We start from the raw sequence: 26,953 nt of genomic DNA, 5'->3' as shown, positions 1-26,953 counted from the left end.
GATGCTCACCGTCAGCTAGCCTAGTATTAGCCAACAAGGTCATCAACTGTCTTACATGCTCCAAGTATACCTTCACGCCCAATCAACTATTTCAGAGCGGCTTTCTGGTGCTATCGATCTCAATAAAGGGAAGAACGATAAAGAGGGAAAGGATAGGGTCGAGGACGTATCGAAGAAATCCGAGGATGATCGGAAGGGCGCAGGCAACTAACGGTAACCGGATTTCGCGGTATAAGCACATCTATGTAGACTTCATCGTTATGTCAAGGTTTAGGGGTTCTTCCAAACCTAACGGTTAAAGTTGGTAAAGACACAGGATACTTGAATTGACCCATAAGCTGGAGTGGTGATTGCAGGCGATGCAATGTTGTGAATCCCGCTTAGTGATTTAGTCGTTAAACAAGCTCAATCGCGCGAACCGCGTCCTGTGTTAGCCCCTGGAGCGATTCCTTTATAACGATCTCATCCCCTGCCCAGAAATACCCCACCCTCTCAAACCTACACGCTGAGTTTGCCACCGGGCTAACTACGATGCCATGTAGTTCTCGGCTAGCTTCGTAAGAATTACCGGTATTCTTAAACAATAAGACTGCGAGACAGAAAAGGCCCTCATATTCCTCATTGGCGAGACTAATATCGCAGAGGAAGTGGTGGCGTAGACGATTGAGATCGAAGAGGGGAATTCGAAATCTTACTTCAACAATCTGGGTGCATAGATCCTGGCTTTCCTTTTCGTAAGGAATTGTCTTAGTTATGTAAACGTCAGGATGCTCCCCACGGCCCTGGGCAAATGGATTGAAGGATGGCTCTTTACGTAGTTGATGCGAAATGCACCCATCAACCGATGCCCAAGACCAAGTAGGAATCCCGCGATCGCGGGGTCTCGGAAGGGGTTTCGTCCCTTTAAGGGTCCAAAGTAGATTAAACGGAAGGACTTCCTCCCAAAGCCCAGCGACGAACTCGGGACGGACGAACTCTGACAGGCCTTCAATAGCAGCAAGCTTATCATTGTCTTTGGTCAAGACGCGGGTCGAATATTTCTCGACAATCTCGTACCATAAGCAATGGAACTCAAACCTCTCGGCAAGTTCTGTGCCTTTAAAACGCGAAAGAGCCTCGAAAGCGCCGCGCATGCCCAGACGAGCCGATTCCACAACCTCACCTCTCCAGGTTTTCCACGATAAATACTCCTGGTAAGACTGAAAATTTCCAAGTGACTCAATCAAATCGTCGGTATATTCAAACCCAAACCAGTCTGAGAAGCTAGAACCCAGGTTCCAATTAATATTGACCTTGGTAGTCTCTACTGTTCCGCGGGCTGGCCGTGAAAGCGGCCGGGTACTGACCCTAGCTTCCCGAACCGTTTCCTCCGATAACGAAAACATTCTATCTGCCGAAGTCGATGGAAGTTCAAAAGTTGGAATGTGAATTGGGGGCAGAAATGATTCCGAAGGCGGCGTCGGGCCGACAAATGTCTGCAATCTGCCATCCAGGGAGATTTGCTTTCTTTTGGAGTACGGCTGAGCGAAGCCATGGCTACTTGATGCTTGTATTTGGTTGCATTCGAAGAGAACGGTGCCTTCGCAAAAATGGAGGATCCGACTTGCGAGCACGCGCTCTTGGAATGTCCATCCTCGGCTTGTTAATTCCGCATCATCTACCTTCGCCTTAAAGAGATTGGTCATGATTGTATCGAGCTGTGCAGAAGGATTGACATGGAGTGAAGTGTTCCCCTGGCGACGTAATTGGCAGCCACCCGCTGCATTAATTCTGGGGAAGATACAACCACCGTCCGAGTCTTTAGCTGCTGTTGCGGAGAGGACGCAAGTGGCGTTAGCATAGATAAGGCCCATTTTAGGTGCTTGTTTTTTCCAATCATCGCTATCCTGAATAATACAGAAAACGTCAATCCATAAATAACGAATCCCCAGATGGCGTGTAATGTAAATAGCATGTTGAAAATTTACATTCCATTCGTGGAAGAAGGTAGGTTGCATCATAGCTTCCAGATTCTCGTACGAAAGAACTGTGTTCATCTTCTCACGTGGACTCCAACGATGACTTAAAGCGACATACTTGATATTGGTGTTGGCAGGCAACTCAGATTCCGTGATGAGGCGTACCGTAGCATCGCCTATCTCGCCAGTATCGATAAGTCGTGCCGGACAGAAACTACGTTGAGATTCCTTCATGAAATATGTCCCACAATTGTCGTGGTCGCTTTCGCAAACGTGGATTTGTTCCCGGGCCCATAAAAGGACATCCGATGAGTTAGTCATCTCTCTATGCGCGTCTAGCTGACTGCGAGGTCGATATTCGGATACTTATATAGCACGTTAGCGGTGTCACGTCTGGGTTCGGTGGTGGGGCATCATCACCATTCTTTACTCGTCCAATCACCAACTCTTCCGACTTGAATTGGTCGCCGATGAGTTGCATTCGCAGTACTTGTCCCGCCAGAACATGACCTTCTTCCCATATTTTGACCTCGAGGGTTTCTTCCCTGCCCTCCTCTAAACTAATATTTTCATTTAGCGAGTTAGAGCTAGATGTAGCGGGGCCAGTCATCGACTTAGGGCCTGGTAAAAGATGGCACAATGCGCACTGCTTAGCGGATATTTCTAGGTCTCTTGCTGTATGGTGTGAATGAGATTCCACACGTTTGGCGAGTAGAGACCAGGTGCCAGTAAGAAGTGCGGAACGATCAATCATACGCTCGCAAGTAGAGCACAATTCGCTTTCGGGTAACTTGGTTCTGAATCGCGGCCAGCGCAGGACACAGGCTTTGGAAAACAAGGACAGTGGTGGCGACAGTAGTGATATGAACAGCAAACGTGGTAGAGGCAGTAGGCGTCCTAGCGCTAAATAAACACCCAAGTAAACACGAAATGATACGAAAAGAATACTAGACAGGGTTAATAGAAGCGCGAATCGTATGCAGACTACAATCACAGCTAAAACGTAGAGGATGGTTGAGATGCACCAAAGCAGATATGAGAAGAGGTATAGTAACGATGCCTTCAGACTGCCAAAAGCAGCCGTAGATAGAATCAAGAACCATATTTCAAAGGGAAGGAATCCCAAAAATGCTGGTTCAATCCAGAACAGAAACGCCTCGCCTACAACCAACGCAACCCAAAAGCCGGGGAGGAAAACGTGTTGCCAGAAGCCCATCGCTGTTGTATATTAAGTAGGCGCTGTATAGAGATCTCTATAGAGGCCATTTTTGAGTGTCCCGCGCGTGGGTAATCCATTCTTATCAGCACCGTTGTTTGTAGAGCCGAGCCTCGTCTTGACGATTGTGGTAAGGTGCGAAATATGCAGCTGAGTTTTCAGCTCCTGCATGACGTGTCAATTTCATTACTGCCTGACATAGTATACCGGCTCAATCGTCTGGCATCCATAGGTTTAGAAGCGACTATATCGACCATTATTCGAACTAGAATGGGCGTATGTCTTTGGGCACGGATTGTATTTTCCTAGGTCTATAGGGAGATAATTAAATGAGTGAGTCTTAAATCGAAGACGAGACGCGGGGAAAATACCGCGAAAATGTTCCAGTATGCTTACGTCATCATAGTCCTGTTTCTGCTGCACCAGGAATGGATTACATAATACAATACCAGTATGACTAATAGCACACTATTGTTGCTAACTTACAGCGAGCGTATCCCTAACCATCAATGACAATACAGTACCTATACGCTATCGCCAGTATATTTACAGCGGGGGATAGGGCTTCACTTTCTCATCATTACGCCGCACTAGTAACCACCGCTATCAAATAGGCAGATTAGGACAATACCTGCACTACACTCTACTAGGTCAAATTGCCCCTCTTTCTTCCCAATACAACATCCATTTTATCTACTACAATGGGGGATGTTTTCAATGGTGTATTCAATATCGCATAGAAATAATTGCACATTAACAAGTCAATGACCCGGTCTTGTAAGTCCGCCCTCTCTATCATCCTTATGCGACCCTTCTTCAGCGTACCAGCCTAACCTCAACGTCCTTATCGACGTTAACATCGACAACAAACCGAGCAACAGGCTGATTCTCATCAAGTTCTTCATCTATCTTCAGGTATTTATCGATGAGCGGGTCTTCGACAACCCTCTCTAACCCTTGATTGATACTACGTGCACCAGTTTTTCTATCATATTCCTCTTGCGCGATAGTGGAGCAGACCGTCGCGTCCTTGTTAACGCGAATGTTGATGTTGCCAACATAAATATCTTCTTCCTTATTGAGAGTGAGGCGCACTTTCCGATCCACTTCAGCCTCCATATCCATAAGTCCCTTATGAACAATGACGGCCGCCTCTCGCGGCGAAAAGGTGAGAAATGGCAGAATTTCCGTTATGCGACCGGCTAAAGGTGCCCCGAATTGGCCGATGACCTCTTTGCGGAGCTGGCTGCAAAGCTCTCCGACTAGCCTATCTTGAACGTCCTCGTCTTCTGAGTAGAATAATACCTGTTCGTTGGCTTTACAGAACGCATGAATGCTGTCGTCGAGTTTATTGGTGGCGAGGATCCAAATCGTCCTAGAGCAATCGACGAGCGTTCCTTTACGGCGATCCTCATACCGCCCTGTCAGACATGTCAGTGCGCAATACTTCGGCGGGTGTGGGAGTGATTGACTTTATGTACCTTCTTGAAACGGAAGCAAGAGTGTATTATGGATCTCTTCGCTGGTCTTCTCGAACTCATCCATAAACACAATACATCGCTCACCCGACTTCCGAGCTAAGAAGTTATTAAGAAGCGAGCCGTCTTCATGCCCAGAATATGGAGGACGTGGCCCGAACAATTCATTGTCTTGTTTGAAAATGGTACAGTCCACCCTTTCCAGTTCCAATGACATGAGCTCTCCGAATCTTCGAGCAAGTTCTGTTTTGCCATGACCGCTTGGCCCAGCGAAAACCAATATGAACGGTCTTCTCTTCTGCTGAGCTAAGTAGCTGGGAAGCGTTAGTTATAAAAAAGATCAACGTGAAGCATACAGAACTAACATGAGAAGCTTTCTTTGGAGCCAGCGCGTCGCAATCGATTGGCCAACTATCATCTGGTGGAGTCCTAGAACCTCATCGGCTTCCTGTCGATCCAATACCGTCTTTTGACGCTTGGTGGGTGGCGAGAGTTTACTGGATCTATACAGGGAATACCTTTGACTCAGATTCAATGCTTTAGCCAAGTAGGCGCGCACTTCTTCCGTGCACCATCTCTTATTACCATCATTAATATCGTGAAGGATCTCTTCGGCGGGTCCGCCCTCTGGCAGATCTACACAGTAAGGATCATAAAATGCTTTTGGTATTAGGCGAGGATTCGCGTCAAACCTCAGGAGCGTCGCAAGTGTACTTGACGCTTTCTTCATTGTCTTCGCTCCATGAAAAATGGAGAAGGCAACCAAGGGGAAAGCTTCGGGCCCCCAAGTCGCGTTGGGATTCCCTCCATATTTGATCCATTGACGGATTATACCGACGTCGTTAGTCGAAACGATATAAAACATAGCTGGAAACCCCCTCACTTCGGTGTTGAGGTTCGTGGTCAAGGTTTCCTTGTTGAAATAATGAAGATAGGTCCGAACCCTATCGGCATCAAAGTGACCAGCCTGGATTGCCGCGAGAAGTTTATGAAGCTCAAAGTTCGACGGATCGGGAGGCCCATCATTGATGAAGTCATGAGAAACTGGGAGCTTCGGGAGCTTGAGTATCCACGACGGACCTTCCTCGTCGCTATCCGTTTGGCTAGTTGCTCGCATTTCGGTTTCATCGGGGCTGGTATCTGTTGCTTGACTTACTCTGTCGTCATCGTCGTTATTGTCTTCGTTGTCGTCATTGCTGCCATTATCTTCATTGTCGTCATTAGATGGCACTTCTTCTGGAAGAAATTTCTAAACAGCAACATTAGATGAATTACACAAATTCGCAATCGCCAACAAACCTCAACGCGCTTGTATTTCTCCACAGCCTTATCAACATCATTTCCGCAAAGCTACAGAATATTAGCGTCTTTGTTTCATATATGGTACTACGAAAGAAGACAACCTGTAAGCAAGTTGAGGCCATATCTTTGGAACAACCAGGACACTGGGCCATGACTCGGCGTATGTCGTTGATCGACGGTTTGTCACCCATGATGTATAAGCGTCGATGTCTAGATATTGGAATTGAAAAGTGCAATGCAGCTTAGGTACCTCCTAGAGCAGGGGAAATAGACTTGGTGGTTTAAGTGTATTAAATACTAGAACACCTGGACACCATCCAAGTAATCCTCCCAGTGCAGCTCGCATATCGCCCCGTTTATAATAACCAGCTACCTATTTTGACGGGTATTGTAGAACTAACTCGCTACCAAGAGAGGTACTTTTTCCATTCTACTTTGGTGTCGGTAGCCTACATAGCATTCGTTCGTAGCCGACGAACTTCTAGCTCATGCTTGTCTCCAAAATACAATGGAGTAAACGAGAAGGTGAATCATATTACGCATTCATAATTTCCGTTGCGGGTAAGAGCAGTAGCTGCTACCTCGATCCATTAACTCCCATATCCCTGGAACATCCGAGACCCACAGTGACTAGAAACATCCCGTTGCAGAACATCAATAGAGCGTGACCTGTTTGTAACTTCTAAGTCTGGCCAGCAGCTATTAGTAGGCGAACACATCTCATTATTTTCGCTGGCGAAAGTTTGGATATTCAATGTTAAAAACTAGGAGTATCACCCTCATATCATTAATGCGTAGATTTCTAAGTTAGAAACCCACCTTTCTACTGCAAAATCCAACTATCAACAAACATCATGAATAACAAGGGCGCCCCTACGATGCCACGAGCGGCGTCGAGTAACATGGCGATGAACATGTCAACCACCGCAATTAAATCGCAAAAAGTGGATGAGGCCGCGGAAACACAATCAAGCAAAGAAAACGAATCATCTGGGTACAAGAGCCCTCCAAATGGCAAACCCTCAACAGCAAGCCAGGCGGCGATGAACATGCAGCGCGACACAACCCGTCGAAAGGAGATATCGTTCAATATGGAACGAATCCAGATGGCAGAAAAACTTGGAAACGAACGCAACTTGTGTATCGCTCTAGACAAGCGCGTCACGGACTTAGTGAACGAACTAGCCAGCCTCAAGTCCAAAAACAAAGTTCTTGAAGCCGAATGCGAAGCACTTCGTTCGCAGCTCAATGACGTAACGAAGCAGCTAGAGGCTCGAACTTCCCATGCGAGGGAGGCGGTGTTGACTATGCAAAAAAAGATTGTCCGATTAGAAATCACGCTTGCGTTAACAGAACAATCTCTTGAACAGTCGAAGCTAAGCCAAGACGAACTTAAGGAAGCTCACCGCGAAGCTATCGAGAGCTCCACCTCCCAAGCCGACCAGAGAGACAGGGAATTAGAGGCGATGCGAGATAAACTCCATGATCTTCAAGTTACGTACGAAGAGGCGCAGGAAAAGCATAAGTTAGAGAGCGAAGCCAGTGAGATCGCCCTTGAAGAAATTCGGATTGAGTTGGATGATGCGAAAGTCGCCAATTCCAACTTGCAGAACTCACACGAGTTACGTGAGCGCAACCTACAGCAACGTCTCACTTCGAGAGGTAATGAGGCTAAGGACCTCAAGCGAGAAGTCAGTAGTCTAACGGCTGCCCGCGCGGAGGCTGTGTCGAAGAAACAGGCTGCAGAATACCAACTTCGAGAGAGAGCTGAGGACCAAGTTAGAAGGGAGGAAGAGTTACAAGAGAACCACAAGGAGACCCAAGCAGATCTCGCGAAAGTACGGGAGGACTTGCGCAAACTACAGAAGTCTACCGAGTCTTTTCCCCAGATGGTGGTTATATGCGTCGACGTCAGTGGAAGCCTCTCCTCAAACATCCATGAGGTGAAGCAAATCTACAGAGATGTCCTACACAAAGTCGTGTCGAATAACAAAGAAGCCGAAGTTGCAGTCGTGATCCACGGGGCCCGGTCCCAGAACGACGGGCTCCCTGCCCGAAAGATTTCCGATGAGACATTCCGATTCTTGGACTTCGTCATTATCGGAGGCAATGAGGATTATACATACTGCATTAAAAAAGCTAATGAACTTTTCGAACCTGTTCCCGACAGCCAGAAACTTGTCATATTAATTGGAGACGGGGACGCCATGTACTCGAATAGGACCACGCTTGTTAAAGAATGCGAGCGCTTAAAATCTTCACGGATACTAGCACACTCGATGATTATGCTATCTAATCACCGTCTTCGCTATTCAACAGATTTCGACATGGTAAAAATTTCGAATCTGATTGGCGGTCGGACCGAGTGGAAGGATACATACTTGTCTGCTCTTGATGAAATTCTTCTCCACGAGCGCGAACAGTATTTCAAGGCCTCCTAAATGTGGCAGTCGGGTTGTTTTTTTTCAATTCTAATAGGGTTGTAGGTTGGACGTTGATCTAAGTAGCATTCTGAATCACTAATTTTCTATAAATGTTACTACCATGGTGCCAATTAAAGAATACGTCCATACCTACCTAGGTACCTGGATACCTAAGGTATGTATGTACTATATGTAGCAGTCTAAATTGCATAGATATGTACATCGCATAGTGCATCCCAAATACTTCCTAAAGTGCCCAATTTCTACTATACTAGGTACTTTTTTTATTTTGACAGGTTACGTATGCCAAACGACGACTGCTAGGGAAGTACCTAGGTACCTAAGTATCAATGATTTTTGCTCATTCGACCTCCATATATCCATATCTGCTGTGTAACCACAGACCACTTAGACGAAGAGCGGCGTTTCGTCGTGCAGAGTTGAGGGCGAAACTACCGTATAGCTGTCCCAGTCGCTACCTACAGAGGCTTACATGGAAAATCATTACCACTACCTACGGGGGGAGGGGGGGCTCTAAAGACCCCCGCTACGGCTGGTCCCGAAACAATAGATCAGCCATGTACAACCATCTACTATACGTGCTGGTCTAAGTTGGCTTTAGGCCATTGGCCCGCGGTGATAGGTACCGACAATGTCTATTTCATATATTCTCTCTTTTCTACGTATATGTACCGCTTACTCAAGGATGCCAGCCCCCCTTAGCTCAGCTTCCGTCCAATCCCACAGCTTCCTAGAAAGTTCTTCGTCTTTCGCCGCGCTGGTTTCTTTATCAGGTACACCAACGGGCTCATAGTACTTACCGCTTATGACATTAGGGCTTGTCGCCGCCCACAAATAGTTTTTTATACCGACAGATACCGGCACGCAGAGGAGTGGGGCTATCGGCGCCGTAACGCGGGCGAGTCGACTCTCCTTTCCGAGGGAGGCGGCCATTCCCGTGATAATCCTGCCCGGGTGTACCGCAACCGTCCTTATCTCCGGCGAGCGGTGACCAAACTCGCGCATGAAGGCGATTAAAGCTATCTTGCTCTGTCCGTAGCGTTGCGAATACGACTTGAAAACGATCATCCATTAGCAAAAGCTGCGCCTTGGAAACGTAGCGCAATATTAACATACCATCTTAGCACAATCCGTCTTCAACTTTTCGAACTGAATCCCACCTTTTGGTGCCATAGCGTGTCCCTCGCTTGAAACAACTACGAGGCGCACGTCAGCATCCGGTTGTTGCGCGGTTCGCTTCATCGTCGCCGTCAATAGTCTTGCTAAGAGTGAGTGGCCGAGGTAATTGAGCCCAAAATGGATTTCATAGCCCTCCTTCGTCTTCCCTGGCATAATACGTATAATACCAGCATTAAGCACGAGAAGGTCAAGCCGTTCCTCTTGGGCGATAAACTCGGCTGCACATTTCTGTACGCTTTCGAACGACGTGAGATCTAAGTCGATATACCGAAGGTCCGTGGGGGTGGTGTCCTGCTCCTCATTGAAAGCGGACCCGTCGTGAACTTCTCGATCAATCCGATTGAGAAGTTCTTTCTTCCCATCCTCGTCCAGGGGTAAATCGGCAATGTAAATACGAGCGGGCTTCCCATAACGCGCGAGCTCAATAGTTGTCTGCCGGCCTAAGTCCCCGGCTGCGCCTGTAATAAGGATGATTTTCCCGGCTAGGGACGGGATATCGCGCGAAGGCTCGAAAGAAACGCCACTGCCGTCATTTCTAGACCCGAATAAGGTTACACGAGCCATTCCTTTTAACACATTCATATTGAAAAATAATGTACGATCATACCCAAATTGTCAGTCACTTATAGAAAAGTGATGATGCCCCTCTTGGGGGGGTTAAAACTAAATAAATAAGTGAACTTGGCTTAAAAGTCCCCGGGTGGTTATGACTACCATACCTACCTAGGTAGGTATCTCGGCTTACCAATAGCAGTATAGTGAGGTTATATTTGGGGGCGCATTTGTGGATGTAGGACGCGGTTAACTTTGAAGTCCTAGAATGTATCTAGGTACACAAACAGGCGAGGGAGTTCGTAAACCTTGACGAGGTAGAAGGTACTACAATCATATCTTCCATGACTTTAATCTGTTATTAATTAATATTGCAGTAGTAGGTCTCCTCATTCATTCCCTGCACCTTGTTTGGTTTCCGAGATGATATTGATGTTATACACATTGGAAAGTCGGGTGCCCGTTAAGCCAGGATCTATCAAGAAGCAATATTAGCCCTGCTAAGGAAAGTAGCAGCGTTTCATCATACAGTATAGATACATTGTTGGATGCTTATCAGCTATAATGCTTTCAATTGGGGGCCACTTGGCTATACTCCAGCGTTGACAAAAGTCTAGTTTATGTTCAGAGATTCGATTAGTTCCCCATTGGGTAGTGATAAAGTGGAGAGCATAGGACTGAAGTTACCTAATTAGGTTATAGTCAATTACATAAGCGAGGGCCTTACCCACCTAGGTACTATTAAAAAGGGTTCTTGTATCTTAGTAATTTAATCTTTTCTTTAATCTTGTGATCTTATGCCTTTTCAATAATATACCTTTAATACATTACAATTTTTTTTTAAGTTATATAACGAGTTACGGTATTTTTCAACGGTTATAATAACGGCTAGCGTTGTCTCCGCGTCGGGGGTGTTGGCCTTAACTAGTACATGCATGATCAAGTCTGCGCTGACTTGATTGGCTCTTCACCGCTCTTTTACTCACTAAGTGGCCTAATTGGGTACTTATTTTTCACAGCACAAAGAAAGTCGTTCAGCGAGCTCTTTGTTTTATTCAAGTCTCATAATCTACTGTCAGCGATGGTTGATGGCATTTTCCCGCTAACATCCTGGAAATGGGAAGGTATACCCCTTCCGAAGCTGGAAGAACAACCGGATGAGCCTCATCTTCTCTCCTCCATTGACTTAACTAGTTGGGTTGTAAATCAATTGCGCACCAGCCGGTATAATGATGTACGGGACATAATCGAGGGCAAAAAGGTAATAACAAAGTGGGTATGGTTTGCTCAATACTGATAAGTTTGTATAGGACCTTGTAAGATTGATTGAGCTTAAGGAACGACGGGAAAGGGGTGACAAAGTAACTGCGACCATTCAATTGACACGCCAACAGCGGTTCTCTTCTTCAGCAGCTTACCTTGTAACTGAACCGACCAACAAAGAACCCTGCCAGCAATGTAACAGCCGTTCTTCGTCCGGCCCTTGTGCTTTATGTATCGCTGGTGGCCCGGAACTGTTTACTGGCGCCTGTACCAACTGCCAGTACTCGTCTAACGCTTCGAAGTACACTTTCTACGCTAGTGAGTCTCTGAAGTACCGACCAACCACGTACAAACTAATACAAGATAGAAAAGTGAAAGAGTCTTGCAGGGAAGAAAAGAGTTGCTAGCTGTTCTATTGAGGAGGATGAGGATGTTCCATTCGGTTTGACTGAGGAGTTGCTTGCAGAGGCAACGACTGGTGAGCTTAAGCGAATGTTGAGGTTATTTGAGGACGAGATAGCAAGGCGCAAGTGTATCCCGTTATCAAAAAGAGTTCGCCGCCGCCTAGACTAAGTCGATGGAAGGTTATAGGGAGTTGAAGATATATACATATAAAAGTGCGGCGGTCTAATGAGCCAATGACCAACATAAAGTAAAAGTATCAACGAGGTATATTTTCTGAGGTTGCTATTTTCGTCTTTTTATAGTGCATTGTTGGCTGCAATGCGAACTAAGTACATGTACCTAGGCGGAGCGGGTGAGTGGGGTTTCAAGTACCTAAACGATGGACCAACAATCTTAAACCCTCGCTCAGTTCAAACTGTCCCAACTATATATTATTTCTAGATCTTTAAATACTGACACTGAGCTTGGAGCGAAAACTTCTAGGCCCTCGTCTAATCATTTGCCACACCATGGCATTCATCGACGTTAACGTGCTTTTCTTACGTGGTGGTTGGATTATTGTCGCGGTTGTGGTATTGAGGATCCTCTTCCAAGGCTACACACACCGATCAAGAATTAGGGCTCTAAAAGCCCAGGGACTGGTTAGTGTATCTTGGAATGGCGCGACACCTAAATAACTAGAAACTAACTCGCCTATATTCTACGATAGCCCATCTTACCTCACTCTCTGTTGCTCGGCCATTTGCCCATATTTGCCGAATTTCGGAAATCTCATCCCTTAGATGTAAATCCATCCATTTTCCATGCCTGGTTATTCGACAATTGCAGCACGTATTTCCCCGGTTACGAGTACCCGCCTTCAGTGGTTTACTTAGACCTCTGGCCAATCACTGATTCACTTGCCATAGTGAACAATCCAGAAGTTTTGGCCCAGTTCACATTAACTAAGAATTTACCTAAACTTGGCGGGTTCAAAAAGTTCATTGAGCCACTTACTTCATGTAATGATCTCCTTTGCACTGAAGGGCAAATATGGAAAACTTGGCGTTCTACATTCAACCCTGGGTTTAGTCAACGAAACCTGACGGCGATGCTTCCGGAGATTCTTGAGGAAGCGACCGTCTTCGCCGATGGCCTAAAAAAACTAGCCGGGGAAAGCGGGACTTGGGGCGCCGCTTTTCAGCTTCAGAAGAGAACGATAAATCTAACATTCGATATTATTTGCAGGGCGACACTGTAAGTTACAATCCCTTAGTGTTACTACAAGAAGATGTATTGACAGGAAATATTTTCCCTTAGTGATATGCGTCTTCATGAACAAACCGGAACTTCAGACAGCAAGCTGAAAGCCGCTTTGGTTGACCAACTAAGATTGATGGGAATAGTGCCCAACGTCGCACAAGGCCGTCCGGTCGGACGGTTACCTTGGCACTATGTCTCAGTTCTCCGGAATAACAGAACCATGCGAAGTATTCTATACCCCCAAATACTGAGAAAATCGAGGTCGGATACGTTTGACTTCCAGAGGAAAACTGTTATAGATCTCGCCATAAAATCGGCTAGGAAGGATACATCGAGCGTTTCGATTCAAGCCGATACCGAATTCATCGATAGACTTATTGCCAATTTAAAGATCTTCCTTTTTGCTGGCCACGATACGACGGCTTCGACGATTTGCTTCATGGTCAAACTGCTGCAAGATAATCATGGTTGCCTTGAAAAACTCCGAGCTGAACATGATGAGGTACTTAGCTCGGATGCGGGCAGAGCAATGCAGGTATTAAAATCATCCCCTCATCTCTTACACCAACTCCCATATACATTAGGCATCATAAAAGAAACGTTAAGACTATATCCGTTGGCTGCCACCGTCCGAGAGACTTACCCCGGTTTCTCCTTGACGGCGCATGATATTGCGGACAGAACCACGGAGTATCCGATGGAGGGGTTTGGGCTGTGGGTATCGGCTCTTGGAATACAGCGCCACCCACGTTACTGGCATCGTCCTAACGACTTTGTCCCCGAGCGTTGGCTAGTGTCTGATGGACCGCTGCGTCCAGCTAATAATGCTTGGATACCTTTTTCGCTTGGTCCTCGCAATTGTATCGGGATGGAGCTAGCTCTTATGGAGTTGAAGCTTGTGTTAATTCTGACAGCTCGGACATTTGACATAGAGGAGGCGTGGGATGAGTGGGATAAGATGCAGTAAGCACCCTACATCCTGGTTTTGTGGCTTCTGATCAAAGGACTAATCACTATCTTCAGTGGCAATGAAACTACGCCTGCGCCTACAGTGAATGGACAGCGCTTATATGAAACTGGGATAGGCATTGTCCATCCCAAAGATGGAATGCCTGTGCATGTTAAGTTACGATGATATCATAACCAAATACAGCCAAATTCCCAGATTATCACGAACAATTTTCTATAGGTTATCTTATCGAAGTACATAGTTTTCAATGTTATGGCGGGGAGGCTTCGGTGTACTTCTCATACACCCCTGTAGATCAGCAGCAGGCACCAGAGACAATGCGTATGTTCGAGCTGCATGTCGCAATTTAGCAGCCTTTTTCCCTTTCCTTCCCTCCCGACCTCCTTAATCTTTCTTCTTGATATATACGGTACAATAATGTGAATCTTGGAATATAGATGGCGACGTTGGGTAGCGGCTGTCTGTCCGACAGCGACCAAGCCTTCGGGCCTCGAGTCAATCCAAACTGTCGGTCCTTCGACTTCACACTTCAGTTCGAGGATATATTCTTCGCTTGCTTACCTGCAGCTATCTTCCTGTTGCTTCTACCTATCCGCGTCGCGGCATTCTTTCACCCGCGACAGAAATCCTTCGCCAGCGTCTCGTTCCTTCGTTCGGCGCTCTTGGGGGTCAAACTCGCTGTATTTCTGGGCTTATTAGCGGCACAGGTGGCGTTTCTAGCGCTTCGGGTTAAGTACCCCGCTTTCGCTACTAACGCTTCTCTCGCTGCTGATGTCCTAAGCATTGTCGCGATTACTGCGGCCCTGTTGCTTTCTTTCGTGGATCATACACGCAGCCCGCGACCCTCTACTTTGCTCAGCCTTTATCTCACCGTATTGGTAGTTGCCGGCACCGCGCGACTCCGTACTTTCTGGCTATTGTTGCCCCGCGGTGACAGTAACGAGGGGCAACCCGTTCCTGCGATAGCTACTCTTGTCTTCGCGTTTACTGGCCTAGCTTTACTCCTGGAATCCATAGAGAAGAAGGCCAATGCAACAGATGCAGGTTTAGCCACAGCTCAGTCTCAAAGACACGATGAAGCGATACATCGTCAAGACTCTGCTGCCAAGGGCGGGAAGCTGGCGCCCGAGCAGAGGAGCGGAATCTGGACCCGAACCAGTTTCGCCTGGCTTGCTGCTACATTTCGTGCTGGCTACACCAAAATAATCACGCTCAACGACCTTCCACCTCTCGACACCGCACTCGAAAGCCGACGACTGGGTAAGGCTCTAGCAATAGCTAGGGCTAAATGTACGTATTACCTGTGATAACTGATCCAATGCCGCTTCGTAGTTGCAATTGTTAACCAGTCTTCTCGCCACCAGACAATCCAACAGCTAAACACAGTCTCCTTCGTGCGTGCTTCTGGGCTTATCTATTCTCCGTGCTGTCCGCCGTCGTCCCCAGACTCTGTTTGACTGCATTTACCTTCGCGCAACCTTTCCTCGTCAATGCGACCGTGACTTTTGTCGGCTTGGAAAATCCAGATTCCACTTTCGGAAAGGGCCTGATTGGTGCCTGGGCTCTTGTGTATATGGGCATAGCAGTAAGTGATCAACTAGAGACGCCATTACCTAGGTACCCCCATGTCTTCATTTGGTTCAAGATATTTATCAATCTCGTATAGGTAAGCAGTTCCATATACAATTACCAGAACTTCCGCTTCATCACTAGGATACGAGGCGGCTTGATCGCTCTTGTTTATGATCGATCAATATCTAGACGAGCTTGCGACAATGGCGAAACCACCGCGATGGCCCTGATGAGTACGGACGTAGAACGAATAGTCATTGGGATGCGATCATTTCACCAGACTTGGGCCTCGTTACTGGATATCGCCATTGCTAGTTGGCTTCTCAGTAATCAAATGTCTGTGGCTTGTATTGCTCCTATAATCCTTGTTGCCGGTAAGATTTCAAATGCCCATGAAGCCATCCCAGGAATTGTTACTAATTAAGGGTGCCACAAACTAGCTTTCATTGCAGCTACATCCAAAGTGTCTATGGGAAGTCGAATTGCCCAAGTGCAATGGATCGAAAGAGTCCAGGAGAGACTGAAGGTTACATCCAGCTTTCTAGGCAACATGAAAGCTGTCAAGATGCTTGGGATCTCATCTATAATGTCGTCAACAATCCAGAAGCTACGCAAGGATGAGATCAACATATCGAAGAACTTCCGAAAACTTCTAGTTTGGACAGTACTGCTAGGTATGTTGGTGGCTAACATTCCTAACGGCTTAAATCAGCATTTCTACCTACCTAGGTGCTAACGGCAATATCCAGCTCTCACTCCTATCAATCTCGCGCCTGTTGTGACTTTCGCGGTCTACGTCATCATAGCGGTTTTCTGGAAGAACGAAGCCCTCCTCGCTGCGCAGGCCTTCACTTCAATTACCTTGATAGCCCTACTAACGACTCCGGTGATCATGTTCATACAGTCGCTCCCTCAGGTTTTCCAGTGCGTCGGAAGTTTTGAGCGTATCCAAGAGTACTGCCGCCATGATGCGACAGATTCCGAGGTGAACGAGGATGTGGCCTATGACGGGCCGTGTAACGTCCCCAAACAGAACGAGAAGGCCGATTCCACTTTAGATATCCAACCAATTTCCTTCAGAGGGCAAAGCTTCGCGTGGACTAGAGGCAAAGAAGCCATATTAAAGGACCTCAACGTGGATATCCCGCGTGGGGGAATCACAATTGTTGTAGGACCTGTCGGATGCGGCAAGTCGGCATTCTTAAATAGCCTCCTCGGTGAAACGGTCGCCACGAGCCCATCATCCACACAGAAGTCTAAATGGAGCAAGCCCCGCGAGGCGGCAGCATACTGCGCTCAAGAGCCATGGCTCGAGAATAAAACGGTACGCCAAAACATCATTGGCACGTCGCCTTATGATAGGAAGTGGTATAGCAATGTCATATGTGCGTGTAGTCTCGATGTCGACCTGCGGCATTTGCATAAGGGCGACCGGACCAATGTGGGAAGCGCAGGGCAGAACTTGAGTGGTGGTCAGAAACAGCGCATCGTAAGTTCATTTTACCAATACATATTTTCGAGGTGAATAGTATGGTGATTAGAAATTGGTTGGTTCTGTAGGCTTTGGCTCGTGCCATTTACGCTAGGCCCAGTGTCATCATTCTTGATGATGTATTCAGCGGAATGGATTCCAACACTGCGAATCTTATCACATCGCGTCTTCTAGGCCGAGACGGCATATTGAGAAAGCACCAAACGACAGTTATTATAGCTACGCATAATAGTATTCCTCCCCAAAGCGTATAGTTACTAAGAACATAATGCTAACAAAGCTATTCTAGAAAACATCATGGCACTTGCGGACAATATTATTGTACTTAAGGACGGCAGCATCATCGAGACTGGGAACCCCACTGCCCTTCTTCAAGATGATGGTTACGTCAGCAAGTTTGGAATTACTACACTGCCCGAGTCTAACGCCGAAGATGTCATCGAGACAGCTGAGACCGGAAACTCCGAGCTAGCCCGCGAATTTTCCCAATTTTCGACGGATGCGGCCGAGGAGATAGATATCTCTCCGACAGACCTCCGACGCAAGCACGGAGATATAGCCGTGTATAAGTACTACATCGCCAATGCGGGATATCTCGCGGTCGGTGGGTACGCCGCGTTCGTGACTCTTTGGATGTTTTGCACGGAATTTTCAAGTAAGCAGCACCAAGATGGCTCTGAATGGACTATAAAGCTAATTAGGCTCTTAGCTATTATTGTAGATTGGTGGTCCGAGGCCAATGCCATTGAGCCGAACAAGGACGTGGGGTTGTATATGGGAATCTACGCGATGATTGGTGTCCTTGGAGTTATCGGTGCCTGTGGAGCGGCATGGTGAGCGCTTTCTACCCCCGTCAAAGAAAGAGGCGACTGCTAATGAGATGCTGGAGGGTTGCAATAATCTCCATCATATCAAATACAGCAGCTGGTCTTCATGCTGACTTGCTCGATGCCGTGGTTAAGTAAGCTCACTTCGCAGCTAATTTTAACCGTATCATGACGCGTTAACCAGTTCACTAGGGCGCCGTTCAGTTTCTTCGCTTCAACGAACAGTGGCGAACTTCTTAATCGGTGAGTAACTTTTCCAAGTAATATCGCCAAGGTCGCCCCTTTTCATTATATAATCATGCTTACTAATCCCTGCTTGTGTAGATTCAGCCAAGACATGGAACTCGTGGATATGGAGCTACCTCTAGCAATGATCAACTATACGTCAAGTCAGTAGTATCTGCTATTACCAGTGCGCCTACAGTAGAGTGGGACTGACAACAATAATAACTAACAGCTGCCGTGTCTATCATAATCAAGATTGTGATCCTAGCCATCTTCTCGCGATATCTTGGCATAACCATCCCCTTCCTAGCCGTGGTCGTGTATTTTCTGCAGCGCTTCTACTTGAAAACTTCCCGACAGGTTCGTCTCTTGGGGATCGAAGCGCGTGCTCCACTCTACACACATTTCGGTGAAACTACCGACAATACCGCAGGAAGCACAACAATCCGCGCATTTGGTTGGCAATCGCACTACCGACGCCGAAATTATGAGCTTATCGACGATTCACAGCGGCCTGTTTATCTGCAGAGCTGTATTCAACACTGGCTCACGTTCGTGCTAGATTTACTGGTAGCCGCATTAGCTGTGGTATTGGTAACTATCGTCGTCACATGGCATGATCGCTTCAGTGCAGGAAACGTTGGTGTAAGCTTGTTAATTGTGATACAATTTAGTGAGACCCTCGCACGTTTAATCCAAAGTTGGACGAAACTTGAATCGAGCGTTGGTGCTGTTTCCCGTATCAGGCGGTTCGTGGCAGATACTGAAGTAGAAGAGGGAGATAAACGCGGGGAAGTCCCTCAATTACCACCGAATTGGCCTAGTGATGGGGCAGTCCAGTTTACCAACGTCTTTGCCTCGTATGGGTAAGTTGCCCTTTTCCTTTCACTTCTTTGACCACGCTGCTTGGGGCTTCCTAGCACGAAATAGACCCTTGATCAGAAGTTAATTAACCCGTACGAAAATAGGTCTACAGCGGAGCCGGCGTTGAAAAACATCTCCGTATCGATTCTACCTGGACAGCACGTAGCCATCTGCGGGCGCACCGGAAGCGGCAAAACCTCATTTCTGCTTGCGCTGCTGCGCATGCTCGATGAAACGTCGTCACAAGGCCAGATCAAAATCGACGGCATCGACATCACCGCCATAAAACGGACGGATATGCGCGCACACATCAATGTCGTGCCACAAGATTCGTTTTTTGTCCCGGGCACTTTGCGCTTCAACATGGATCCTTTCTGTTCCACCTCCCCCACCGCTACTTCTAGTAGCGGTAGTACTCCTTCTGGTACTAGCGGCGGAAAGCAAGATAGTGATGCGATGATCCGCGAGGCACTTAAGAGAGTGGGGCTTTGGGACTCCGTCAACACGCAAGGGGGTCTAGACGCCCCAATGGATCCCGGGGCTTGTTCTACCGGCCAGAAACAGCTTTTATGCCTTGCCAGAGCTATAGTAAAGCATTGGAAGAAGGGTAACAAAGGCGGCATATTGGTGCTTGATGAGGCAATGAGCAGGTATGTGTTTAGTCATTGATATCTCCACTTTTACCCCTATCTCTCCTATTTCTCCCCTATATACAGCAAGAACACAATTATGAACGGGACGAGATGCTAATTGCGGTTTAAACACCACTTCGAATAGTGTGGATGCCGATACAGAGTCTATAATGCAGGAAATAATCGATACCGAATTCAAAGACTGCACTGTCCTATCTATCATGCATCGTCTACGCCACGTAATGCACAGTTACCATGCGGTTATGCTTCTTGAATCCGGTGGATTACTTGAATTTGGTACACCGGAGGCACTTATGCAAGGAAATTCGGGTTTTAATGAGTTGTATAGATTGAATATTAATTGGTAGCACTGTTCTGACGCGGGCGTCAAATGTGCCTAGCCGTTGATTATATAAGCAGACGTCTCCGAAGCAAGAACCCGTGGCAATATCTGTGCGAATAAACCTATACTGGTTAAGTATCTGGGTACTTACATACGTACCTAGGTAGGTATATATCTTCATTTATAATACATCACTCAGGGTGGGCATGTACCTAGGTACATAAGTGTGTTGGTCAGGGCAGCAGGAGTGCCAATTACCAAACAATCCGACCGACAACGCCCAACAGCGAATTTCCCCTCTTTTAGTCCTACACGATATTGGAAACCTAGCGATAACGGGCAACCGAAATAGTCACATCAGCCATGGGAGTTGACGTCGGCTTCGACATGGTCCCTCGCCTATCCAAGGGGGCGGCCGATAGACAAAATTGGGACCACTTCATTGCCACTGTTCAAAAACATTACAAAGACGACGTAAAGGTCGAAACGAAGGCGAATTACATCGAGTTTAATGCAGGAGAACATCCCGTACTCCCTTTCGAAGGCCATAAGTTCCTCCGTTTCAGCTCAAATACTGCAGGATCTATCGCGGTAGAAACAGGAGTAAGGGATTATATCGACACCGTTATCAATATTGCAAGACTCCATTTCGGCCCTCGTGTTCATGTTTGGAGCGAGTTATCTGGTCAGCTTGGTTACTACGATTGGGCAGAAGTTCATAAGTCATTCAAATCCTATCAAACAGTATGCCTTGTCTACTCCGTCTTCTTCTTTTATTCGTAATAAAACACTATATCTAATATCCTATTCACAGCGAGACGACATGGAGACACATACCAACCTTACGCATATCACCGATCCCATTAAAGAGCTTAGTACGCCTCTCCTTGAGGTCGCGATCATCCCAGGACGAGGTAGAGGTCTCATCGCCCGATCCAATATCCCTTTAGGCACGAGGATTCTTTGTGAGAAACCACTTCTCACAGTGAAACCTATGCCAGACGATGAATTAGAGGAATACATTTCCACACAGCTCAAAGCATTATCTAAAAACGAGCAGCGGCAATTCCTATCACTCCACAACAACTTTCCAAGGATGCATCCTTTCCGTGGTGTTGTCAAAACGAACGGTTTAGCGTGTGGATGCGATTCCTCTGTAGGCGGAGTCTACGCTAATATATGCCTCATCAACCACAGCTGCCTCCCCAACACGCACCACAGCTGGAACACCGATGCAAAACATGAAACCATCTACGCCATCCGACCAATTGAATGCGGGAAAGAGATCACTATTTCATACCACCCAGGCAAACCATCCGCTGTCCGTCAGAAATCCTTAATGAAGTCCTTCGGTTTCCAATGCACGTGCAAACAGTGTTCCCTTCCGGCCGCCGAACTACAAGCCAGCGACCGTCGTCGCATACTAATCGAAAGTCTTGACGACCAAATTGGCGATCCAGTGACTTTTGCAGGAAGCCCAAATACAATTCTCGAGAGCTGCCGCACATTACTCCACCTTGCAGAAGAAGAGTACGAGGGATATCCTGGAGCCATTCTCGCCCGATTATTCTATGATGCTTTTCAAGTATGTATCGCCAATGGGGATCAGGCCCGGGCAAGAACATTCGCACAAAGGGCCTATGAAGCTAGGCTTGTCTGTGAGGGTGAAGATAACCCCGATACGAAGAAAATGAAGGCATTTGCCCGGAAGCCGACGGACCATCATAGCCATGGCCTATCATCTATGAGGTGGAAAACAACGAAGGAAATGGTTCCGAAAGGTCTCGACGCCGATCAATTCGAGATGTGGTTATTTCGAATGCAGAAGTGAAAATAAACGGCATTAAGGTCGCCTTTATGCGATGAAATATGTCCTCATTTCTAGGGGGCTGGGGGAAAGTATGGGATGCGTAACGAAGCTATGTACTTTATGAATGCTACCCATTGCCGAACAAATACCACTGCTTATTGTTAAACGCTGCCATAAATTTCTTCTAATATGCATCCGGAGACGTATAAACTCTCCATTACGCAAATATATTGACCATTAAAAGGATTCCTAGAAATGATGTTTCTTTGCGCCTCCCTTCGAAGGCAAATAGTGTCTTAGGTGGGTTCTTCGGCGCGATGCCGACGAACTTAGCTTCAAAATTTACGCCTAAGTAATTCAATCAGAAACAATATTTTAACCACTGCAATTATAAGGACTATTTAATACTCTAAAGAAATATATATGCTTAGTTCTTATGAGAATCTCTCACTCACGTAGTTTAGGAAACTTTTATTCATCGGAATATCCCCGAGTGACAGTAATACTAAGATGCCTTGATGTGAAATGAGCGGCATCTAGGAGATGGTTATTCTATGGCGCTACTTATGGGGATGGGCCACTAAAAGCCACTGTAGCCATGATCAATTTCAGCACCCAAGCTAGAACCTATAGGGCGGAACTGATCGGCAGCATGCACTAACTACACTATAAATGCAGGGGGTCAACCACTCAAATTGCTGATGCTATAAAAAGAGCAACACCAATTCCTGAAAACATCACAGCAAACCACAGCAATCGTTAGAAATAATATTCTATACGGCCCATCACGATTTGCCAGCTTCTTCCCTAAGTACTCGATGGTTCGCTCACCGGCCCATCAACAAACCTAATCACAGCTGACAGCCAAGTTTCATGGTCTTCCAGCAACCCAGGATCACCACCCCACCGCAGCACAGTAGCGAACCACCTATAATCGCCCGGACCAGGCGAGTACTCAGTTCCATTTTCTAGAGTAGCCGTAAGACCCTTACCCAGTGGCCAATTGAACGTCGACGGCGATAGAAGTTCCGTTGAGTTAACCAGCGTTCCGTAAGACGGAAAATTGAAAATCCTGGTTGGCGGGGTTGCGGTAGGTGGGATGTAATCATATGTCTTGGATGGATCGAAACCGTATAAATCCGGCACCACGTTGATGTTGGCGGGCACGAGATCAATGCGATATCCGCGCGTGAATTGGTCGCGCCCGATTAGCGAGCGATATGATAGCGTCGCGTTGGCTTCGAGGAGTCCGGTGTTGACCACCCAATCATCGCCATATTTGTAGGATACTTGTGGCTGAGGGACTGTGTTCGCAGTCGCGTTGACGATGTGGAAGTAGCGCGCGTTATATAAGGAATAGGGTGGACCAGAGTATGGCACACTAAATTCTTCATCGTCGCTGTTTACTTTGACGAAACCACCAAATACAGGGATCCGCTCGGGTTTAACGCCGACGGTGGGAGGTAGGATCCTGAATGAGACAACTGCAGATTCGCCCGCCGCAATTTCGACAGTTGGCGACTCAAATTCGGCAGATCCATAAACAGGAAGTTGATTCTCTTGCGAATAGACAGGATTGTTGGGTGGATTTGGTTCGGAGTAAGAGGCACCTTCATGAGACAGCGTGTATGTTTTAGGCGAGTCGGAACGGTTTTCGATGGTGATGTTTACTACACCATACTCGGTACGAGAAGTGTCGCTTACGAGAAGCTGACCAGGCGATATGCGACTTTTATACGTAATTGCTTTGTAGGCATTAACCAAGCCGGCGCCTTGCTGAAATGTGCCCGCGGTCATGGTGTCGTTCCAGACCCACCTAACCGGAGTTGACGTCGACTGTAGAAGTGAAAGGATTTCTCGAACGGATAGATCCGGGAATTGGGACTTAACTAAAGCATAACAGCCGCTAATGAACGGCGTTGCCATAGACGTCCCTGAAAGGATAGTATAATAACCTTGGTCTCCTAATGGCCAAGTCGAGAGGATTTGGCCCCCCGGAGCTGATATTTGGGGTTTTAAGTCGTATGTGAGGTAACTAGGTCCAAAGCTCGAGTAATAATCCATTTGGCCACCAACGTGCTGTTGGGGGCTAGAGAAAGAAGAGTCGTTGAAAAACAGTTTATACTGGTCGGATTCGGTACTATTCAGGTTCGCCAAGAGTGTCGCGCTGTCATTCGCGTTTATCGCGATGTATTGGACAGAGCCGTCACCGAAGAACCCGGTGGAGGCCATCTCATAGTCTACGTGATATGGGTCTGATGTATCAGTGTACAGTCCCATTATGTATCGTAAATTGCGATTTGAGCAGCAACTCCCAGCACCGGTATAACGACAACTGTCTGTTATTGGAAATGCGATTATCGTCGTATTGAGTTTCCCCTGGGTGTCTAAAGACGATATAGCATCATTCCAAGTACTAGATCCAGAACAGCCACTCTCGAGCAAGTAGACCTCAAGACCATCTGGGAATTCGATGGGCCATAAAGACGCGTAAGGTATTGTGGCACCTTGGGAGTCAGTAAGAGCATAAACAAGTGGGAAGTTTTTGTTGGCGATTGACCCAACGGATATTATAGACGAAAGCTCCGCGGGTGTCGATGTTCGGTATAATTGAGGGGCATACTTGCTGCCAGAGCCCTCATTTCCTTGGGCAACAATAACAGCGATTCCCGAGTCGACCAAACGCGCAGCAACATTCATCAAGGGATCATCTCGATCTTGCCACGACTCTTGAATGCTTAATGACATGCTTATCACATCAACACCGTCCGCTTGCGCTCGTAACATCGCTGCCATGACACGATCAGTTGTCTCGCCATGTGTCGAGCAGTCAAACACTTTATAAATGTACAGTGTCGCTTCCGGGGCCACACCAGAAATATTCAATTTTCTATTTCCATCTGTAAGCGGGTTCATGCCAACGATTCCTAGCACACAGGTTAGCTCCCTAATTAATGAAAGAATGGGGCGTCTTTCGAAGGGTATTTTACCCGCAACATGCGTTCCATGGCCTGCCGTGTAACAAGTAGTAAGAAAGTTATCGTCCTCGACCGCGGTACCATTGTCAGCTAGCCAGGACCAACCTCCAGCAATCTTGAAGTCGGCGCCAACACCGCCTCCCAGGGCTGGGTGCCGATAATCGACTCCGGTATCAACAATCCCTACTTTAACACCCTTGCCTTTAATTCCGAGCTGGTGCAGCTTAGCAACTCCTGCCATTTTATGAGTCGAGGCGAGATCTCCATCGGACTTCGGAGATACTGCCGGCATTGCCGGTGTATCTGCGTAAGGAAGATCTAGGTTCTTTGAGTTGACCGACCCCTCCGGGAGACCAGGATCCGACAAGAACATTTCATACACAGGGCTCACCGATACCACGCCGGGGATATCATTGAGCTGGGCAGAAACGGCTTCAGAGTCACTGTTCCCAGTGACTCGGATTGACAAGCCGACATAGGTCCCCGGAGACCGGTACTCGTGCGCAACCGCATATTCAAAAGGCAAATTCTCCGCATGCTTATGAAATTCAGCATGCCGATCTAGGGGCTCCGGATAAATGCCGTCTTCCACCTCGCTACTATTCAGCTCAATGATAAATGCGCCTTCAACGAGCTCAGGGCTTCTAGCCGCAAAACCTAGAGAAAAGAGAGTGGCGAAAATCAGAAATTGCAGCATAATTAACCCCATACCGCCGTCTATGAATTTCGAGTAGATAGTATAGTAGGTCCGTGGTTGTGGCGCGTGAGATAGATTTATAGTCCTAGTCACTTTAGCCTATACCCCTATATTACCACCATAGGCGAACGCTCTATACTGTGCATATCAGCGGATCATCCCGAATGTAACTCACATCATTTTACTTACAGTAACGATTCACTAGCTCGATGCGTAGATAAACAGCTCTACGACTAAGGTGAAGGAGTCGTGGCGGCGGCAAGGCCGCGACCGACATATTCTACTTAACATATTTATATTCAGGTACCCGCGCAAACAACTTCCACGCCTCTGAGATGTCTGGGAAGACGGCTCGCTTAATCCTCACTCCCCGGCCCGACTCTCGTCGTGGGGAGCATCTGTGAGAACATGACGACCTATAGGTATGATAAGACGGTCATGGTTCCCGAAGATCCGTGAACGGGAGCGGTAAGCAGTTAAAACTTTCCAGCCTTGACATCGCGAGCATGGCGTAACTGACGGTGAGGTTCCTAGGACCTTCCGACCTCATTCTAGCTTTATAACCGGGGGACTCAAGCAAGGTCACGAAGGCAACCCAAATGAGAGAGCCAATGACTACCTATATTAGAACAGGGTCTTTTTGATCTAGATGTCAACAAGGTCCATCGACAAGAGCCTTGCGCGGCATGCAACCACGCCGCGTTCGGGAATTAACCCATGTGCCAATCATGCAGAATTAAGCTTATAATCAGATATTTACAAGGGCCGAATGCAGGGCTGAGCCGAAAGTAGCAGGTCGATAATGAGGTCGTCATGTTTGTTGATGGTAGCGCGGATCGATAATCGGGGACCGATGGTATCATTTGGCGGCCTTGTGACGACAATAATTAGATAGCTTCACTCTGATTGTAACCTTGAAACCGGCATCATTATCTTCGAAGATTCAAACGGTAAGCGCCAAGAGTTCTTGGCGAATACGCGATTCTGGCTTCGAGTTGGAAGCTAATCGGAACTTAGAAGTGATAATGCTATACTACCTATGGTGATTTGGTGGAGAAGGCCTTGCAATATATAGCGTACCTGGTTCCTAAATGCGCTGTAGATTGATCGACGAGTTCAATGTAGTTTTGTTGGTGACCGCAGGAGTTGTTCGCTGGGAGTCAACATAGCCACTCTGTCGGGTGAACCTAATCGGACGGGATATCAATGAACGACGCCTCCGGATAGTGTAAAGTCGGAGTAGTAAGTTATATTTGCTCTACTTCTAATCCAACGGCTATGTCTCGTGCCATTCTTAGAAACACTGGCCTGGCATGATTATCGTGAGCACAGCGGATTGATTGCGGGGTATCTGGCGGGCTTGGGGTTCTAATGTCTTCACCAATCAGCGAGTGAAAGGTTTAACAGAGTAGAGTGCCCAGCCCTAAGTAATATAACAATCGAGTACGATATAAAAAAACATTCAGACGAACATTCTAAAGGAGCATAATGATGCTTCAAAACA

At 47.1% G+C, this 26,953-nt stretch overlaps 8 protein-coding genes across 8 annotated transcripts; 4 read left to right on the top strand and 4 right to left on the bottom strand.

The window, feature by feature from the left end:
- Positions 1–303: 303 nt before the first annotated feature.
- F4822DRAFT_279490 (heterokaryon incompatibility protein-domain-containing protein) lies at positions 304–3,482 on the bottom strand. Its single transcript, XM_051454855.1, has 2 exons — positions 2,379–3,482; positions 304–2,323 (listed from the first exon to the last, which is right to left on the bottom strand). The coding sequence occupies exons 1-2, from the start codon at positions 3,172–3,174 to the stop codon at positions 396–398; spliced, it is 2,724 nt and encodes a 907-aa protein (XP_051313104.1). The 5' UTR covers positions 3,175–3,482; the 3' UTR covers positions 304–395.
- Positions 3,483–3,979: 497 nt separating this feature from the next.
- Positions 3,980–6,145, bottom strand: F4822DRAFT_444086 (P-loop containing nucleoside triphosphate hydrolase protein; the record flags this gene model as incomplete). The annotated part of the gene is made up of 5 exons (XM_051463186.1): positions 3,980–4,595; positions 4,656–4,966; positions 5,018–5,901; positions 5,952–6,002; positions 6,056–6,145. 5 exons carry the CDS (start codon positions 6,143–6,145, stop codon positions 3,991–3,993), a joined length of 1,941 nt encoding a protein of 646 aa, XP_051313103.1. The 3' UTR covers positions 3,980–3,990.
- Positions 6,146–6,808: 663 nt separating this feature from the next.
- F4822DRAFT_444085 (uncharacterized protein) lies at positions 6,809–8,395 on the top strand (the record flags this gene model as incomplete). Its single annotated transcript, XM_051463185.1, has 1 exon — positions 6,809–8,395. One exon carries the CDS (start codon positions 6,809–6,811, stop codon positions 8,393–8,395), a length of 1,587 nt encoding a protein of 528 aa, XP_051313102.1.
- Positions 8,396–9,020: 625 nt separating this feature from the next.
- Positions 9,021–10,402, bottom strand: F4822DRAFT_279442 (uncharacterized protein). Its single transcript, XM_051454854.1, has 2 exons — positions 9,515–10,402; positions 9,021–9,451 (listed from the first exon to the last, which is right to left on the bottom strand). Exons 1-2 carry the CDS (start codon positions 10,157–10,159, stop codon positions 9,074–9,076), a joined length of 1,023 nt encoding a protein of 340 aa, XP_051313101.1. The 5' UTR covers positions 10,160–10,402; the 3' UTR covers positions 9,021–9,073.
- A 561-nt stretch (positions 10,403–10,963) lies between these two features.
- On the top strand, positions 10,964–12,219 carry F4822DRAFT_406152 (uncharacterized protein). Its single transcript, XM_051458363.1, has 3 exons — positions 10,964–11,390; positions 11,440–11,710; positions 11,760–12,219. Exons 1-3 carry the CDS (start codon positions 11,061–11,063, stop codon positions 11,765–11,767), a joined length of 609 nt encoding a protein of 202 aa, XP_051313100.1. The 5' UTR covers positions 10,964–11,060; the 3' UTR covers positions 11,768–12,219.
- An 87-nt stretch (positions 12,220–12,306) lies between these two features.
- Positions 12,307–19,989, top strand: F4822DRAFT_430081 (uncharacterized protein; the record flags this gene model as incomplete). Its single annotated transcript, XM_051461216.1, has 18 exons — positions 12,307–12,438; positions 12,507–13,033; positions 13,097–14,002; positions 14,063–14,153; positions 14,447–15,299; positions 15,359–15,594; positions 15,676–15,955; positions 16,022–16,255; positions 16,331–17,070; positions 17,142–17,304; positions 17,363–17,728; positions 17,783–17,906; positions 17,963–18,034; positions 18,093–18,143; positions 18,225–18,289; positions 18,358–18,991; positions 19,094–19,639; positions 19,767–19,989. The coding sequence occupies 18 exons, from the start codon at positions 12,307–12,309 to the stop codon at positions 19,987–19,989; spliced, it is 6,243 nt and encodes a 2,080-aa protein (XP_051313099.1).
- A 97-nt stretch (positions 19,990–20,086) lies between these two features.
- On the top strand, positions 20,087–21,865 carry F4822DRAFT_279335 (SET domain-containing protein). The gene is made up of 2 exons (XM_051454853.1): positions 20,087–20,708; positions 20,779–21,865. Exons 1-2 carry the CDS (start codon positions 20,328–20,330, stop codon positions 21,793–21,795), a joined length of 1,398 nt encoding a protein of 465 aa, XP_051313098.1. The 5' UTR covers positions 20,087–20,327; the 3' UTR covers positions 21,796–21,865.
- Positions 21,866–22,442: 577 nt separating this feature from the next.
- F4822DRAFT_279314 (subtilisin-like protein) lies at positions 22,443–26,208 on the bottom strand. Its single transcript, XM_051454852.1, has 3 exons — positions 25,639–26,208; positions 24,765–25,587; positions 22,443–24,701 (listed from the first exon to the last, which is right to left on the bottom strand). The coding sequence occupies exons 2-3, from the start codon at positions 25,459–25,461 to the stop codon at positions 22,582–22,584; spliced, it is 2,817 nt and encodes a 938-aa protein (XP_051313097.1). The 5' UTR covers positions 25,462–25,587; positions 25,639–26,208; the 3' UTR covers positions 22,443–22,581.
- Positions 26,209–26,953: the final 745 nt, after the last annotated feature.

This window comes from Hypoxylon trugodes, assembly GCF_022578975.1.
Source record: "Hypoxylon trugodes strain CBS 135444 unplaced genomic scaffold F4822scaffold_6, whole genome shotgun sequence".
NCBI classification, from domain to species: Eukaryota; Fungi; Ascomycota; class Sordariomycetes; order Xylariales; family Hypoxylaceae; genus Hypoxylon; species Hypoxylon trugodes.
This window is presented reverse-complemented; position numbering and strand designations above follow the sequence as displayed.

Coding starts and splice junctions, on each gene's coding strand:
- F4822DRAFT_279490 (XM_051454855.1), bottom strand. CDS start 3,174: ATGGGCTTCTGGCAACACGTTTTCCTCCCCGGCTTTTGGGTTGCGTTG. Junction 2,324..2,378: donor GATTGGACGAGTAAAGAATG/GTGATGATGCCC, acceptor GTGCTATATAAG/TATCCGAATATCGACCTCGC.
- F4822DRAFT_279442 (XM_051454854.1), bottom strand. CDS start 10,159: ATGAATGTGTTAAAAGGAATGGCTCGTGTAACCTTATTCGGGTCTAGA. Junction 9,452..9,514: donor AGACGGATTGTGCTAAGATG/GTATGTTAATAT, acceptor ATCGTTTTCAAG/TCGTATTCGCAACGCTACGG.
- F4822DRAFT_406152 (XM_051458363.1), top strand. CDS start 11,061: ATGCATGATCAAGTCTGCGCTGACTTGATTGGCTCTTCACCGCTCTTT. Junction 11,391..11,439: donor ACATAATCGAGGGCAAAAAG/GTAATAACAAAG, acceptor AAGTTTGTATAG/GACCTTGTAAGATTGATTGA.
- F4822DRAFT_279335 (XM_051454853.1), top strand. CDS start 20,328: ATGGGAGTTGACGTCGGCTTCGACATGGTCCCTCGCCTATCCAAGGGG. Junction 20,709..20,778: donor CATTCAAATCCTATCAAACA/GTATGCCTTGTC, acceptor TCCTATTCACAG/CGAGACGACATGGAGACACA.
- F4822DRAFT_279314 (XM_051454852.1), bottom strand. CDS start 25,461: ATGGGGTTAATTATGCTGCAATTTCTGATTTTCGCCACTCTCTTTTCT. Junction 24,702..24,764: donor CCATGGAACGCATGTTGCGG/GTAAAATACCCT, acceptor CCTGTGTGCTAG/GAATCGTTGGCATGAACCCG.